At 49.3% G+C, this 16,082-nt stretch overlaps 1 protein-coding gene across 31 annotated transcripts in view; it reads left to right on the top strand.

The window, feature by feature from the left end:
• The first annotated feature begins 2,613 nt into the window (after nucleotides 1–2,613).
• Nucleotides 2,614–16,082, top strand: part of GIT2 (GIT ArfGAP 2) — a 53,767-nt gene continuing 40,298 nt past the window's right edge. For 29 of the 31 annotated variants that reach the window (XR_011385240.2, XR_011385239.2, XR_011385237.2 and 26 more), the window contains exons 1-6: nucleotides 2,614–2,803; nucleotides 6,432–6,565; nucleotides 8,910–9,022; nucleotides 9,577–9,682; nucleotides 11,731–11,817; nucleotides 11,964–12,094. Coding sequence is in view for 24 of the 31 variants with exons in the window: in XM_070066036.2 (XP_069922137.2) it covers nucleotides 2,752–2,803; nucleotides 6,432–6,565; nucleotides 8,910–9,022; nucleotides 9,577–9,682; nucleotides 11,731–11,817; nucleotides 11,964–12,094 (623 nt within the window). In the remaining 7 variants the exon portion in view is untranslated. The remainder of the gene's footprint in view (nucleotides 2,804–6,431; nucleotides 6,566–8,909; nucleotides 9,023–9,576; nucleotides 9,683–11,730; nucleotides 11,818–11,963; nucleotides 12,095–16,082) is intronic. The other 2 variants (XM_089322981.1, XM_089322979.1) reach the window with 1 other exon arrangement.

Below are 16,082 nucleotides of genomic sequence, written 5' to 3'. Positions count from 1 at the left end.
TGTCTGCTAGGAGGCCACTTGGCCCTCAGCGCATTCTGAGAGCATTCCCCCTGCCTTCTCCGCCGGCGCGCCTCGGATGTCTGCAAGGGCAGCTGTGCGAGAATCCTGGCCCAATCCATTCTCCACGCTTGGGCGGCCCGGGAGGTTTGTGAGTTGACGACAGAGCAAATTAGGGTGGCCCTGGAGGCCCTAGCTGTGGAATGTGTGCGAATCACGGGATGCACCCCACGTCCTGGAGGCTTAGTACCCGGGAGAGATGTACCCCAGGGCTCCTCGGGATACTCCTTGGAGAAGCCTTGTGACGCTCAACCTCTCTTCCATATCCCAAGTTTGTTGAACGAGTTTCCTCTCTCATTACTCTGAAAACCCCACAACGGCAGGGACCGCCTTAGTTTTTGCTTACCGACAATGCTTCAAACTAACGTGAGAGTACTACAAAAAAAGTGTGTGGAGAAAAATGGGCCTAGAAGATAAGTTTGTCTTGGTGCAAAAACTTTTTGAAACCCATGCATAGAAGAGGGTCTTGCCGGCGCCGCGGCTCACTAGGCTAATCCTCCGCCTAGCGGCGCCGGCACACCGGGTTCTAGTCCCGGTCGGGGCGCCGGATTCTGTCCCGGCTGCCCCTCTTCCAGGCCAGCTCTCTGCTGTGGCCCGGGAGTGCAGTGGAGGATGGCCCAGGTGCTTGGGCCCTGCACCCCATGGGAGACCAGGAAAAGCACCTGGCTCCTGGCTCCTGCCATCGGATCAGCGCGCTGCGCCGGCCGCAGCGCGCCGGCCGCGGCGGCCATTGGAGGGTGAACCAACGGCAAAGGAAGACCTTTCTCTCTGTCTCTCTCTCTCTCACTGTCCACTCTGCCTGTCAAAAAAAAAAAATAAATAAAAAAATAAAAATAAAAAAAAAAAATAAAAATAGAAGAGGGTCTTCAAGAAGCTCGTGGGAAAATGCATACTAGGAAAAAGCTACGCCTGGATAGATTTTTGCACCCTAGTAAACGTATCTTTTAATTCCAATTTCAGTTAGCTCTCTGTAGCCCCCTTGTAATATGTGGCCTACAGTACACACCCAATAGAGACCACAGCTGTGTTCACGTGTAACAAATACAAGAACTATTCATTAGTGTTATCAAATCCCTTTTCTTTCACACTGATTTTCATTTCATTGTGTTTATTTTACAGCATCCTATATTCTCCGTAAGCTATTCTTAGTCTCAAATTACAACTATATAGAGAAAAGCAGTAATCAGAAAATATCAATAATAATGCTATCACTTACTGAGGGTTTATTATGGAGTAGGCATACCACATTTCCCATAACTTACGGGATCTGTTCTTAGCCAGATAGTAAATAGTTAGCTTTGCTAGTCACATATAATTTTTATGGTGTATCCGTCTTTTCCCTCTTCCTCTCCCTCTTCTCCCTTTTCTTCTTGCAATGTTTTACAAATGTAATGTAAAAATCACCAGGCAGAGGCCAGGCAAAAATAAATCGGGAAGGTGCTTGGCACAGTGATTAAAACGGCTGCATCCACATCACAGTACCTGGGATTGATAACCACTTCGGGTTCCTGACCCCTGCTTCCCACTAACAGGGACCCTGGGAAGCAGCAGCTATGGCGGAAGTAACTGGGTCCCTCTCACCCTTGTAGGAGACCTGGACGGAGCTCCCAGCTCCCAACCCCGACCCTTGCAGGCATCTGGGGAGTGAACTCACAGATGGGGGGAGCTCTCTTGAGTGCCTTCTCTTTCTCAATCAATAAATAAAGCAAAAACCAAGTCATGGACTAGAGGTAGACAACCATCTCCATTTTATTGTCATTTTTTAAAAGATTTATTTATTTGGAAGAGTTACAGAGGCAGAGAGATCTTCCATACGCTGGTTCACACTCCAAATGGCCACAACAGCCAGAGCTAGGCCAGTCCAAACCCAGAAGCCAGAGCTTCTTCCAGGCCTCCCACTTGAGTGCAGGGGCCCAGGGACTTGAGTCACCTTCCGCTGTTTTCCCAGGCTCATTAGCAGGGAACTGAATCGGAAGTGGAGCAGCTGGACCATTAAGCAGCGCCGATATGGGATGCCAGCGCAGAGGCTTTGTCCACTAAGCCACAACGCGGCCCCAACTATCTCCATTTTAAAGAACCGCAGTCTAAGGAAGGAATCATTAATACAGCTTTAACTGACTTATTTTATCGTAGATCTACTCCAGCACAATGTAAGCTCTAGAAAGGCAGGAATCTTGTCCTCTTTTCCTCGCGGATGTTTCTTCAGCGCTGGAAATAAAGTGTATAACATAGTAGGTGCTCAATAAACATCTAATTCTTGGTGAAATTAATTATTCCTATTTTATTTGAATAAAGGACAGACGAATGAACTTGACAGCCACTGATCGCCTCGAGGAGGTTGTGGCCCCAACGTTCGGGTTACGAGACTGGGCTGCCTCCCCTGCTATTAATCGGTGCTCTACCCTGCGAATTTCTAGAAAGAAAGATCTAAGCGCTGGGACAGAGGATGCTGTGGTAGGCACCTGCCCTCACGCAAGATGGCGGCAAAGGAGCTTTGCCCTTTCCGGTCACATGATCTGCCAGTCGCCAAAGGGCACCGCCCCGCGCGTGCGCGCTGCGCCGTGGCTGTGAGGCGCTGAGGGGAGAGGCGCCGCCGCCAGCGCCGCCGTGGGGACCCGTTAGAGCGGAAGCGCAGCCGCCGCCGTCTTCGCGCTCCTGGGGCCCCCTGGTTCCCGGCAGGTGGAGGCGAGAGCCATGTCGAAGCGGCTCCGGAGCAGCGAGGTGTGCGCTGACTGCAGCGGGCCGGGTGAGTCGCGCTGGCCGGGCCCGCTCCTGGCCGCTCTCCTGGCCCGGACCCCTACCCCGGGGCCGCCCCCTCGTGTCTGGCGCGTTCCCGCGGCTGAGCCCCGCAGCCGGGGTCGCAGTGGAGGGAAAGGGAGTCCGGGGGCAGCTTTGGAGTGGGACCCGTCCCGGGCCTGTCAGAGCCGGGCGGGCCGGGGGCCGCCGCCCTCGCGTCCTGCCCTTCGCTGGCGTCCCCTCCGTCCCAGGCGGGCCAGGGAGGCGGCGGGGGCCGGGGCCGCCCTGCGAACAGGAAGGGGCTTGGGCAATGCACAGGAAGGCCGATTACAGAAGTAAAATGGAGCGGCAGCTGCAGGTGTCAGCCCTGCCGGGACCCCCGCCCCGCGAGGGGGGCCCTGGCCAGGGTGGGCGCCGCTCCCGGAGACCTGGCAGGGGGGCTCGGGTGGGTGCCTTCCGCGCCGCGGACACCGCGGCCGCCACTCGTAGGGCGCAGCCCCAGGACGCCGGGGTCTGGCTGCCCCCCGCCCCGTCCCCGCCGCCTGCACGCGGGGGGCCGTGCCTGTCTCAAGTTTGGGGGTCCAGACGGCCTCGGTTTCGGCTGGGTTTTGCCTGTTGGGGTGACCTTGGGCTGGTGACTTCACTTGGCCAACCCGCGGTTTCCTCATTTTTCCGATGTGGATAATTGGGAGTAAAGCTCAGTGGTTAGCTCAGTGAGGATCCACTCATCTCAGCCCCCTCCCCCCTTCTAAAGTCTCCGAATTTCTAAGTCGTGCATTAATTACACAAACAGAAAAGCACAGTAGAGGCGTATGGGGCGCTGGGATGCCGAAACCATTCTTCCCGGGCATAATATGCAGGTCTAGAAACCAGATCCGTCCTAGCACTCGGGACCGAGTAGGTCGCTGGTGCTGGCGCTGGCATTGATCAGCTTTGGGTCTGCAGGAATCCGAAGGTAAGGTAGCTTCTTTGGCAGTCGCGCCCAACGAGTAATCGTGATGAAATCATCGCACATTTTGTTCTGATCTGCATCTTGCCGTTTGGAAGCAGAGACTGATTTTAAATAGCGCTGTGATAACTCAAACCTTATGTGGCTACTGCCCCGCCGGTGCCGTGCAGGTGGTGGTAACCGGTTTCCTTGGCAGATAGAGAGGAGATGGCGGAGTTGAAAAAGATGTGTTTTATAAACCCCCTCAGTGTGGGTTGTACAAACTCCTTTGTTTTGTCTAACGTTGCTGTGTGTTCCACTTCCTTATTTCCTTGCCGGTTTTCAGTTGAACTTTGCGTGACAGGCTCGGTGCACATGTATCTAGCTTCAGACTTCCTCTCGGGGTGCGTGGCTCCTGGTAGAGGCCGCGGAGTGCAGGAGCGGGCTTCTCGCTGCCTCCTGCCTCCTGCCTGCCAGTTTGCAGTGCCTTGTGCATTTCAGAACGCTTTGTCTTCGCCTGGATTGTTTTAGTTGTTGTCTGAGGGCCTGATCTGCAGAGACTTGAGTCACTTCCTTCCTGTTTTGAATATAATTAGGCTACCTTGAACTGTTCTGCGCACTGGAGCAGCTAGGGATTTGTGTTGCTTTTCTGCTAAGTCCCAGTGAAAGAATTGCCTGGCTTAGGGTTAGGGCTGCCTTCCAGATTCTGGTGAATGCAAAGCCTTCTCCCCGAAAATGCACCATACTCACTCACTCACTCACTCACTCAAGATCAGCTCAACACAAAATGTGCACGACGTTGCTGGGAGGAGCGTGCTGCACATCGTTTTGAAGGCTGTTTGGGGCTGCCGTGGCGCCTGGGTTAAGAAACCCACACAAGCTGCAAAGTTTCACCCAACCTCATTCATACAGACTCAGTGTTGATTTTCTGTCTCGTTTATATTTTAATATGCCTTCCATGGGGTTCTGATCCATGACGTTGAAGTGATCAGTCAAGCATCTTGCTAATGTACAGCAAATCCTTGCTGTTTTTTTTTCTTGTTTAATTTCCTCCAAGAATACCGTGAATCCTGTGAATCATGTGAAAGCCAAAACTGTGCCCCAGCGTGGTTTCTGGTCATCAGTAGGAGTCTGGAAGTGCAGAAAGTGGCACGTCTGTGTACATCCTGCGTCTTCATGTGGCCCGCCTTCCCTTCTTTGTCTACCAGTAATGACAGAGCTCCACTTTTTGAGTTGTTTTGTTTCTGTTTTATTTTGTGGCAGAGATTTAATTAACCATGATCATGTTTCAGTAAATATTTTACTTTTCTTTTCATGAGCCTAGTTTATTATAAATACATCGTACCGAGTCCAGTTACCTGAAAATGTCATTATGACACTCCGACAGTGTTTGTGTGAAACATTGGGTGCTTTTAAGAATTTTCAGTCAAAAACTTTTTCGAGAGATCATGCGTCTCGGTGGACTCTCACAGCTCTATGAGTAGTATTTAGGAAATGAGTTTTAAAAGGTGTGGGAGCTGACATGGCTGCGTATTTGCTGTGTGAGAGGCACTTGCCCTTCTCTTTATGCTCTGTCCTGTGATGTGCTGTTATTCGCATTTGACCCATAGTGAGGACACTCAAGAAGAAACTTGCCTGAGATCATTGTGCAGGAAGCTGCAGAGTTGGGGTTCAAACCCTGGACTGCTTGTCTCCAGAGCCAGCCCTCGTAACCACCACACGCCCTGGCTCCCGGGATTTGTCTTTGATTGAAATCATAGCTTTTCATTATATGGTTTGAAAGAGTTTGAATAAACTGTTAAAAATGGTAAAGATGATGTACATGCATTTTGGAGATTTTTGTGGACATTGAAGAATGTTAAAATATAGCCCTTCGACCAGGCAGCTTGAGCGGCACCCATTGTCACTCCATGGCGAGGCTGGGGAACTGCAGAGGGCCCTTCTCCACTTGGGGCTCTGAGTGCTCAGTTTACGTACCCAGAGCCGTCCTGCTGCACTAAGTGTGAGGTGGTCCTTGTTTCAAAGGACGTCTGAGCAAGCTCTGTGGGATCTCAGAGGGGAAAAAGTATTTCACAGGCACCGTCTTTGCCTCTGTGACGCCACTTGTTTTCTGTTAGATCAGTTGCAGAATCGATCTCGGCGGTTTGTTGAAAACAGCTAACGGGCACCGTAGAGCATGTCCCTGTCCTCAGAACCACAGCAGCGAGGGCTTCCCTCCGTCCCTCACGGGCTTCTGCTCCGCGTCAGCGCGTGCTGGTTTGTAGCAGTGGATTAGAACAACCGTGTGGTCCCCGTTGACTTCCCATGATGCCGCGTGCATAGTTCACTGTCGGAATTGTGTCATCTTGCTGTGTGGAGGTAGATAAGCAGTGATTCATCGGTAGCCTTCCAACTGTGCCTCTGACGTTGACTGAGTGTGCACCTGAGATGGTAAATCTGTGTTAGAGCCAAAAACTGCGGCCCTGAGTCAGAAAAGAACCGCCTCATTAGGGCTTCAACTCGTGTTTTTAGTCTCAGTTAACACTGTACCGAGTCAGCCGAGGTGGGGATGGCATCATCGGACAAGATCGCTGGCTTGATGCACCGACAAGCATACTAATAGCAGAAATGTCTTGTTTTTCTAAAGAAACAAACGTCAGCCATCATTTGCCATCTGGCAGGTTAGAAACCAGCTGACGCCCTCCCCACTGAGATTGCCTTCTCTTTCCAGATCCTTCCTGGGCATCCGTAAACAGGGGCACGTTTATCTGTGACGAGTGCTGCAGTGTCCATCGGAGCCTGGGGCGCCACATCTCCCAAGTGAGGCACCTGAAGCACACGCCGTGGCCTCCGACGCTGCTGCAGGTAACGCCGGGCAGCGCCTCCAGGCTCGGGGTTCAGGCTCCAGGACCATTGCCTTAGCGCCCACTGTTTCTCCCAGATCCCAGGCCCCGCAGATCCTAGGGAGGTGTCTGAGTCGTAACTGAAGAGAGGAGCTGTGCCCATCGGTCTTACATATAAGTAGTATCCATAGGAGTTTAGCATTTCCGATTGTTACTTCTGTCCTGACACCGATCTCGTTCAGTTGTATGCAGATGGATGGTCATTAAAATGCCATGGGGATGTGTCACCGCCAGCCTCCTTGCTAGCGTCCCGAGAAGCTGTTTCTAAGTGATCCTCCTGTCCCATGCACCATTTTGAATGCTCCCGCAAGCCCCTGAGAACCTTTTCATTAACGTGCTTCCTCCTCCCGAGCACCTACCGATGCGTGACAACATTCGCTCCCTCTGAGGGGAGCACGGGCTGAGACGTCTCAGAAGTTTCCGAAACATCTGAACTAAGTTTTCTGCAAGGTCTTGTTACTAGTCGGAGACCCAATTAAGTTAACGTGTTTGGATTGCGTGCCTAATACTCTGTTAAGTGAGCTCCTCATTTTATTTGGGGTCCAGTGTCATGTCACCTGCATTTTCATTTAGGTGTACACATTCTTCAAGTTCCCTTAGAATGGAGGAGTAAGCGTATGTTTTGCCTTCATGTGTCTTTTTTTTTTTTTTTTTGACAGGCAGAGTGGACAGTGAGAGAGAGAGAGACAGAGAGAAAGGTCTTCCTTTGCCGTTGGTTCACCCTCCAATGGCCGCCGCGGCCAGCGCGATGCGACCGGCGCACCGTGCTGATCCGATGGCAGGAGCCAGGAGCCAGGTGCTCATCCTGGTCTCCCATGGGGTGCAGGGCCCAAGCACCTGGGCCATCCTCCACTGCACTCCCTGGCCACAGCAGAGAGCTGGCCTGGAAGAGGGGCAACCGGGACAGAATCCAGCGCCCCGACCGGGACTAGAACCCGGTGTGCCGGCGCCGCTAGGCGGAGGATTAGCCTAGTGAGCCGCGGCGCCGGCCCTTCATGTGTCTTTAGTAAATCTATGGCAGCTACATAGCCTGTCCCTTGAACTTGCCTGTATGAGCCAAGGGACCAAGATGAGTGGATTTGGATCTCTGTTGTGAAAAAAGTAAAAAGAGGTATTTATTGCTCTCAGTTCTATCATGCTTAAAAAGTCAAATTATAGTATAGAATCTGAATAAAATCCAGAGAGATAGGCAGTTTAAAATGCCAGGGTTGTCCATAAAGTGTCAGTTCCCAAAGTATGATATGTAAAGTAGTACTTGGGACAGGTACAGGAGTTTCTCAAATATGTATTTTCATAGTTGCATTATTCTAATGTGTATAAGAAAACTATTTATCACATCAAATCATAATTGTTAATAAAAGTTTTAAATAGTGAATGGATTGGGCCAGTGCTGTGGTGTAGCTGGTAAAAGCTACCCCCTGAAGTGCCAGCATCTCATATGGGCAACGGTTTGAGTCCCAGCTGCTTCACTTCCAATCCAGCTCCCTGTAATGTGCCTAGGAAAGCAGCAGAAGATGGCCCAAGTGCTTGGGTTCCGGCACCACGTAGGAGACCTGGAAGAAGCTCCGGCCATTGAGGCCATTTAGGGAGTGAACCAGAGAATGGAAGACCTTTCTGTCTGTCTGTCTCTCTCTCTATAGCTCTACCTCTCAAATAAATAAAAATATTAAAAAAAAAAAAGTGACAGGATTGTTAAAAAAAATAAATAGTACAAATGGGACATGGGGTTAAAAACTTGGAAAACAGTATTCGATTGGGTTGAGAGACACTGCCCTGAAGTGTCAGAGCACTCTTCATCATCTGGAAGAACAGTGCAGTCGAACCCATTCACGTGCTTAGCGCTCCAGCTGGTCAGAGCTGAAGGTTCATCCCAGAGTTAGAAATCCAGGCAGTTGTTGTGGTGCAGTAGATTCAGCTGCCACTTGGGACACCTGTATCCCTGTTGGAGCGCCAGTTCAAGTCCTGAGTCCTCCGCTTCCAATCCAGCTTCCTGCTGATGCATCCTGGGAGGCAGCAGGTGATGGCTCATGCTTGGGCCCCTGCCTGGGTGGAGTTCCTGGCTCCTGGCTTCAGGCTAGCCCAGCACAGGCTGTTGGGAGAAATTTGGGCAGTGAACCAGCAGGTGGAAAATTCTCTCTCTCTCTCACTCTTTCAAATAATAAATCTTTAAAACCGGAAAATAGCCATCTAAGTTGCATCCCAAATATGTTAATGTTTGTAGTGGAGCTTTGTTTTCCCAGTTACTGATTCCCATTGAATATTTGTGAAAATAAATGAAAACGTGATTTCACATTGCTTGCTTTCAGATGGTTGAAACCTTGTATAACAATGGTGCTAATTCTATATGGGAGCATTCCTTGCTGGACCCTGCCTCTATTCTGAGCGGAAGACGCAAAGCTAATCCACAGGATAAAGTACAGTGAGTGGAATGTTTATAAATACTTTTTTCTTAGCACATGGAGCCCACTAAAAGGAATGCAGCTATTTTTGATGAGGCTTCCCTAGAGCAGCACAAGAGGCGCTTGGCCCAGCTGTGCGTCAGGCCCCTTGCTGCCGGAGATGCAAAGACAGGGGACATCCTCACCTTCACCTCTTTCTCACAGCTACGCAGGAGCCGAGGCTTGGAGGCTGGTGTAATCAGGCTTCAACTTAGGTGCTCAAAAGACGTTCAGACTAAAATTTTGGTTCCAGGCACCAGTCTGCTGGATGCCTCCTATAAAATGGGACTAAAATGCCACTTCCTCCCATTGTTGCTAAGTTAATTAAGAAAATGGAAATGTGCCGGTGCTCTGCGGCCCGGCCCTTGTCATGACAAATGTGTTCTCAGGCTTCGGGTCTTAAACACTGCCGAAACACATTTCAGCATTGTTCATTCCACTGTGGGTCACTTCCTCTTCTCTTTACAGTGCTAAGAATGGGGAATGTTGTCTCTGAATGGCAAGTGAACTGTTTTCTTTTTTTATTTCACACCAGTCCCAATAAAGCAGAATTCATCAGAGCCAAGTATCAGATGTTAGCCTTTGTGCATCGCCTGCCCTGCCGGGATGACGACAGCGTGACCACCAAAGACCTGAGCAAGGTGGGTCGCGCCGTGAGACCCCCAAGGGCTGGGCGACGCGGCATGTTGTTCTACCTGAGGAAAGTGTAAAAAAGAAAGGGAGAGAAGCAAAAACTCACTTCTGTATATCGAGTAGTTAATAGCAGCTGGTTTCTTTTTGCAGTAGTTTTGTCTTTAATCTTAATTCATGTGGCGTCTATTTGTGTTTTACCGATGATGATTTTGAAGTTACACGTCGGTACCCTTTCTGAGTGTTCAACCTTGAAATAGGAACCATCTTGGAGTTGTTTCTAAGGTGGGGCTAGAAAGTTTGCTGGTTTCCAATAAGGGCTGGGAAAGAATCCGTAAGGGGGCGAGGTCTTCAGGTTTGAAGGTTGTGTAGTGAGTCAGCTTTGGAGAGAGTGTGACTCAGGGTTGTGTGCGGAGCATGGTTTATTGTAGGTGAAGAGTGCGTCGATGGTTTCTTGATGAGAGCCTTGGGACGTTTCTAGAGATTCTGTGAGAGTCGCACATCTACGTCAAAGCACTGCGCTCGACAGTTGCTCACTCACATAAAGCACAATCTCTTGTAATTCGGAATTTTAAAGTTTGCGTTGAAATGTGTATAATTGTTATTTTTGTTCACTAAGACTTGTTTTTTTTTTTTCCCTTTTTGTAATGAAACTTTTTAAGAAGGCCTGGGTATAGGTGTTCGAGTAGCTCTCTGCTTTCCTGTGGTAAAGGCCGCCATGTCATGGACAGTCCAGGGATAGACTTGAAGGAGACCGCTCGTCTTCTGCACATAGGAGCGTTTCTGCAGCAGTACAGAGTGTGGCCTGTTTCCCACCCTGGAAGAGTGTCCTGGGACGCTGTGACGGAATGCAGAGTCCTGGAGTTTACACTGGGGACAAGCTGAAGCCCCAAAGCCCGAGGTTCAGTACCAGCAACTAGTAATCGTAGTGACAGCACTTTCCCTATCCTGGGCTCCCTGCTGAGCACCTGCTGGTCCTGTGAACCTTCACAGTGACGCAGTGACCCTGTAGCATTGTTATCACTGTTTTCCAGGTAGAGACTGTAGGTCAGCTTGCTTACAGAATTTTTGTGAGGCCACGCAGCTTGAAAGGGGTGGGGTTTGAAACTCAGGTCCGTAAGACTTGAGAGCCGGGAGCAGCCTCCTCCTCACACTGCCTCACTCAGGATCTGGTTATGCTGCTTGCGTAGACGAGTCATGCGTTTGGTTAGGTCAGCCTTCACAGTCCTGGTTTCCTTATCAGTAAAGTGGCCCTGTTCCCGGAGAACAGCAGGGTTCTTGTCTTCGCGCAAGGAAGAATTCAGGTGTGAGACAGAGAGTAGTGGAAAGTAAAATAGCAAGGTTTATTAGGGTAGGGACATCCATAAGAACGGATGGGCACCTCTCCAGACAGAACCTGAGAGAGAGTGCCCAGTCGCTCAGACTGGGGGAGAGCGAGTTTGGTTGAGTGGAGAGAATACACCTGGGCAGGCCAGGCGGGCGGCTCAGCAGAGAGGCGGGCTGAGCTCAGGCTGAGCCCGCAGTCCAGTTGAGGCTGGGGGGGGGTGGGGTTAAAGGGGATGGGTCTTGACTTCCCGCTTCTCCTCCTGGGACAAAGGACTTTTTGAATGTAAATACGAAAAATGCCGTTCTGAGTTTTCCCCCTGAAGTTATCAGAGGGGGAAGCCTGGCTGGCGTCACCCGCCTTAGAGGAGCCCTAGAGGAAGGAGGGTTATTGGGTAGAAGGGGTGGGGTGTTTGAAGTGCAGATACTGGGCTGCACCTGGGAGGTTAGCGGGATGATGGGGATGCTGGACCTAGATGTCAACTCCTTAGGCCTTTGTCACACACACATAAGCTCATTTCTGACTTCCTACCTAACGGCCCCACTGCACCTTCCAGCCCACAGGTGGCCGTGATGGGGAGAAACTGCTCGGTCCCCCTTATTAAACCAAATAAATAAATAAATCTTTGATTACATGTTTCTAATGTGGCGTACATTAAAATAGTTACTACCATCAGCTCTTGTAGATCACCATCGACACTTTTAACAAATACTGTTTTTTGTTTGTGTTTTTCAGCAACTCCATTCAAGTGTGAGAACAGGGAATCTTGAAACCTGCCTGAGGCTGTTATCTTTAGGAGCACAGGCCAACTTCTTTCACCCTGTAAGGAGACACGACTTGATTCAGATTCCATTCAGTGAATGACTTCAGATTGACACTAAGTGACTTGTGACTTGTGTTTGTGTTGTCTTTAGTTTATCTCATTTGCTTTTTTGTTTTTTTGTCTACTACCTACAAATGATTCTTAGGAAAAAGGAAACACCCCACTCCATGTAGCTTCCAAAGCAGGGCAGATTTTGCAGGCTGAATTATTGGCAGTATATGGAGCAGACCCTGGCACGCAAGATTCTAATGGGAAAACACCTGTTGATTATGCCAGGTAAGAAAGGGAGCTTCCTGTCACTTGTCTCTGGGTTGTTTTATGTGAGTGTGATTTTTGCTAAGTAGCTAATTGTTTGTCATTAAAGTATAACCTCTTTGACAGTAGTGTTCTGTTACTTTGCTGAAGAAATATTTCAAAGGCAGCTGAGCTCAGCCTGGCAAAGGGTGGGATTGTAAAGCAGAGTGTTTGGCTTCTCCCCTTTATAATTCAGTGGTATTTGAACCCCCCACACCCTCAGGTCCAAATCAGGTGTCAAAAATTACAGAAATCACTCTTCACTTGAAAATCACTGTCTGAACTTAATAGCCAATTTGTGGCCAGATCTGTGGTCAAACAATGTAATAAAATGTTATTGAAATCTGTAAGTAGCAGACATCTGGGTGCTCATTGTAAAAAGTCTTTAAATTTTTCTTTATTTGAAAATTTTAATTGAGATGCTGGAAAAATAAGCAGGCAGTGTTAACCATCATTTAGATTGCAGATCTTTCCTCCTTTTTCCAAATTAGCTTTTCTGAATTACCGTTATTTACTGGCAAGCACCGTCCTGTGCTCCACGCAGGGTAAAATGAGCAAATGACAGACTTCTCCATTCCCACCCCGTTCCATCCCCCCAGAATTTACTTTTTGTTGGAAGAGATGATTCATAAATGCCTGAAAAAGAGTTAAGGCAAGAGAGTACATGATTCATTGTCAAAAAGGGTAGTTGGTCATAAAAAGCATATGTAGGATTTCTTGGCCGGTGCTGTGGCTCACTAGGCTAATCCTCTGCCTTGCGGCGCCGGCACGCCGGGTTCTAGTCCCAGTAGGGGCGCCGGATTCTGTCCCAGTTGCCCCTCTTCCAGGCCAGCCCTCTGCTGTGGCCCAGGAGTGCAGTGGAGGATGGCCCAAGTGCTTGGGCCCTGCACCCCATGGGAGACCAGGATAAGTACCAGGCTCCTGCCATCAGATCAGCGCGGTGTGCTGGCCCCGGCGGCCATTGGAGGGTGAACCAACTGCAAAAGGAAGACCTTTCTCTCTGTCTCTCTCTCTCACTATCCACTCTGCCTGTCAAAAAAAAAAAAAAAAAAGCATATGTAGGATTTCTTCACTGTGGCCCACATCATTAAGTTTCTCTGGTTGGCCTTTAGAGAATAGATTGTGTTTGGGTATGCGAAGTGGGAGCTGAGGTGTCCTGGGTGAGAGGAAGGTGGAAGTCAAGGTTGGGAGGCTGGGATGAGCAGGGCGCATTTCGCACCTCCACAGGCTGCAGTGGGGAGAGTGCGGTGTCAGTGGGGATAGCCGTGGGAACCCGTCCTTCAGACCCCGGGGGCAGCACGTGTACAGTTGTACGGTGTGTCATATTGTCATGTCGCACTACAAGAGGAAAAACGCTCAGCCCGTTAAATCACCGGGCCCCGGCTATCATGGGCTACTTCCTGGTTTCACAGATGTTAAAAAGTGAGAAAAAAAGATGTGCATCCCAAAAATCAGAGGTGTCTGGGAGGTTGGAGGAGATTTTGTAGTGCCTCAAATCGTGGAAGGAGAAGCTGGACTGGACCTTCGAAGAGGAGGGAGCCTCAGCAAATCAGCGTCATCGTCGTCATTCCTTGGAGTTTCCTCACTGTACCTTTCATATAACAGGCTTTATTTTTTATAATAAAAATTTTTTATTTAATAAGAAAAAATACCATTCCCCAAACGAGAGCAGAAAGAATTAGGTATGACAAGAGCCAGGGCGTTGTTCTTTTTTTTTTTTTTTAAGATTTATTTTATTTATTTGAAAGACAGAGTTACAGAGAGAGGTAGAGAGAGAGAGGTCTTTCATCTGCTGGTTCACTCCCCAGATGGCCGCAACGACCGGAGCTGTGCCGATATGAAGCCAGGAGCCTCTTCCGGGTCTCCCATGTGGACACAGGGGCCCAGGCACTTGGGCCTTCTTGTTCTGCTTTCCCAGACCATAGCAGAGAGCTGGATTGGAAGAGGAGCTGCCAGGACTAGAACCAGCGCCCATATGGGATGCCGGCGCTTCAGGCCAGGGCTTTAACCCCCTGTGCCACAGCATCAGCCTCATAATAGTCTTTCAATGTAATAATTTACCTCTATGCCATATTGATCCTAAGCAGCATAAATATTTATTTAAGGAATGAAGAAAGGCAAATTTGATGGTTTCTCAGTGTTAGAGAACTTGAAGGTACAGAGGTAAAGGAAGCTGCAGGTATGAGCCATGCGCTAGGTGGATCTGTCTGTCCCTGGCTTAAAGCTCTTGCCGTAGTTACTGGACTCTCATCAGAGGCGCTAGCCGCACAGAATCATCTGGGGAAGGACCTTTTTCAAAACATTGATCCTGGCCCCCTCCCCCATGTTCTTACTCATTCAGGATTTCCAAGAGTAGGACCTGGACATGGTACAAAGGCGCTTCAAATAGTTCTTGGGAAAATGAAATTAAAAGGTCTATTTATTTTGATACAAAAAAATTTGAAATCCATACATATGTGGGATCTTTAAAAGTTCCTGGATGGGGCTGGTGTTGTGGTGCAACAGGTTAAGCCACTGCCTGTAGCACCAGCCTCCATGTGAACATTGATTCCACTTCTGATCCAGCTCCTTACTATATGCCTGGGAAGGCAGCGGAAGATGGCCCAAGTCCTTGGGCCCCTGCACCCACGTGGGAGACTCGGAAGAAGCTCCTGGCTCCTGGCTTCCACCTGGCCCAGCCTGTGTTGTAGCCATTTGGGAAGTAAACCAGCAGATGGAAGGCCTCTCTCTCTCTGTCTATCCTTCTCTCTCTCTCTCTCTAACTCTGCCTTTCAAATATATTAAAAAAAAAAAAAAAAGTTCCTGGATAGGGCAGATGTTATGGCACAGTGAGTAAAGCTTCCACTTGGGATGCCTGCATCCCATATTGGAGTGCCAGCTTGAGTCCTGGCTACGCAGATTCGTATCCAGCTTCCTACTGATGCAGCAGGGAGACAGCAGAGAGTGACCCAAGTCCTTCAGGTCCTGCTGCCTACGTGGGGGACCCAGATGTCATTCCTCCTGACTACTGGCTTTGGCCAGGCCTAAGCCAGGCATTTGGAGAGTGAACTGGTACATGGAAGATCTGTCTCTTCTGTCTTTCTGTCTTTTTCGCTTTGCCTTTAAAATAAATAAGATTTTAAAAATTTCCTGGAAAATTGGAATTATGGAAAAACTGGATTTAAAATCTTTTTACAGCATAATAATCACTTTTATATATATATATAAACATCACTTTTTAAAATTTATTTGAAGGCGCCGCCGTAGCTCACTAGGCTAATCTTCCGCCTGGGGCGCTGGCACCCCGGGTTCTAGTCCTGGTTGGGGCGCTGGATTCTGTCCCGGTTGCCCCTCTTCCAGGCCAGCTCTCTGCTGTGGCCAGGGAGTGCAGTGGAGGATGGCCCAAGTGCTTGGGCCCTGCGCTCGCATGGGAGACCAGGAGAAGCACCTGGCTCCTGGCTTCGGATCAGCGCAGTGTGCTGGCCGTAGCGCGCTGGCCGTGGCAGCCACTGGGGGGTGAACCAATGGAAAAGGAAGACCTTTCTCTCTGTCTCTCTCTCTCTCACTGTCCACTCTGCCTGTCCAAAAAAAATAAAAAAAAATAAATAAATAATAAAAAAATTTATTTGAAAGAGTGACAGAGTGACTCAGAGATCTTCCATCTTTTGGTTCACTTCCCAGAGGGCTGTCACAGTGGGAGCTGGTCTAGACTGAAGCCAGGAACCCAGTGTTCCAGGAAGCTCTCCTAAATGGGTGTCAGGGGCACATCTACTTGAGCCATCTTCAGCTGCCTTCCCAAGCTCATTAGCAGGTGGCTGGACAGAAACTGGCATTCCAGTATGGGATAGCAGTGTTACAAGAGACAGGTTAACCCACTGTGCCACAACACTGGCCCCTAAATTTATCTTTTAATTCCATTTTTTATTAACTTTTTAAAATACCCTCATCTGTTTTTAGAAATTCAGTAGTGAAATTTTTAAAACTTTTGCCA

Source organism: Oryctolagus cuniculus, chromosome 21 (genome assembly GCF_051225735.1).
Source record: "Oryctolagus cuniculus isolate XC-2025 breed Fujian yellow rabbit chromosome 21, ASM5122573v1, whole genome shotgun sequence".
Classification (NCBI taxonomy): Eukaryota; Metazoa; Chordata; class Mammalia; order Lagomorpha; family Leporidae; genus Oryctolagus; species Oryctolagus cuniculus.
The sequence above is the reverse complement of the archived record's forward strand: the minus strand, read 5'-3'. Positions and strand labels throughout refer to the sequence as shown.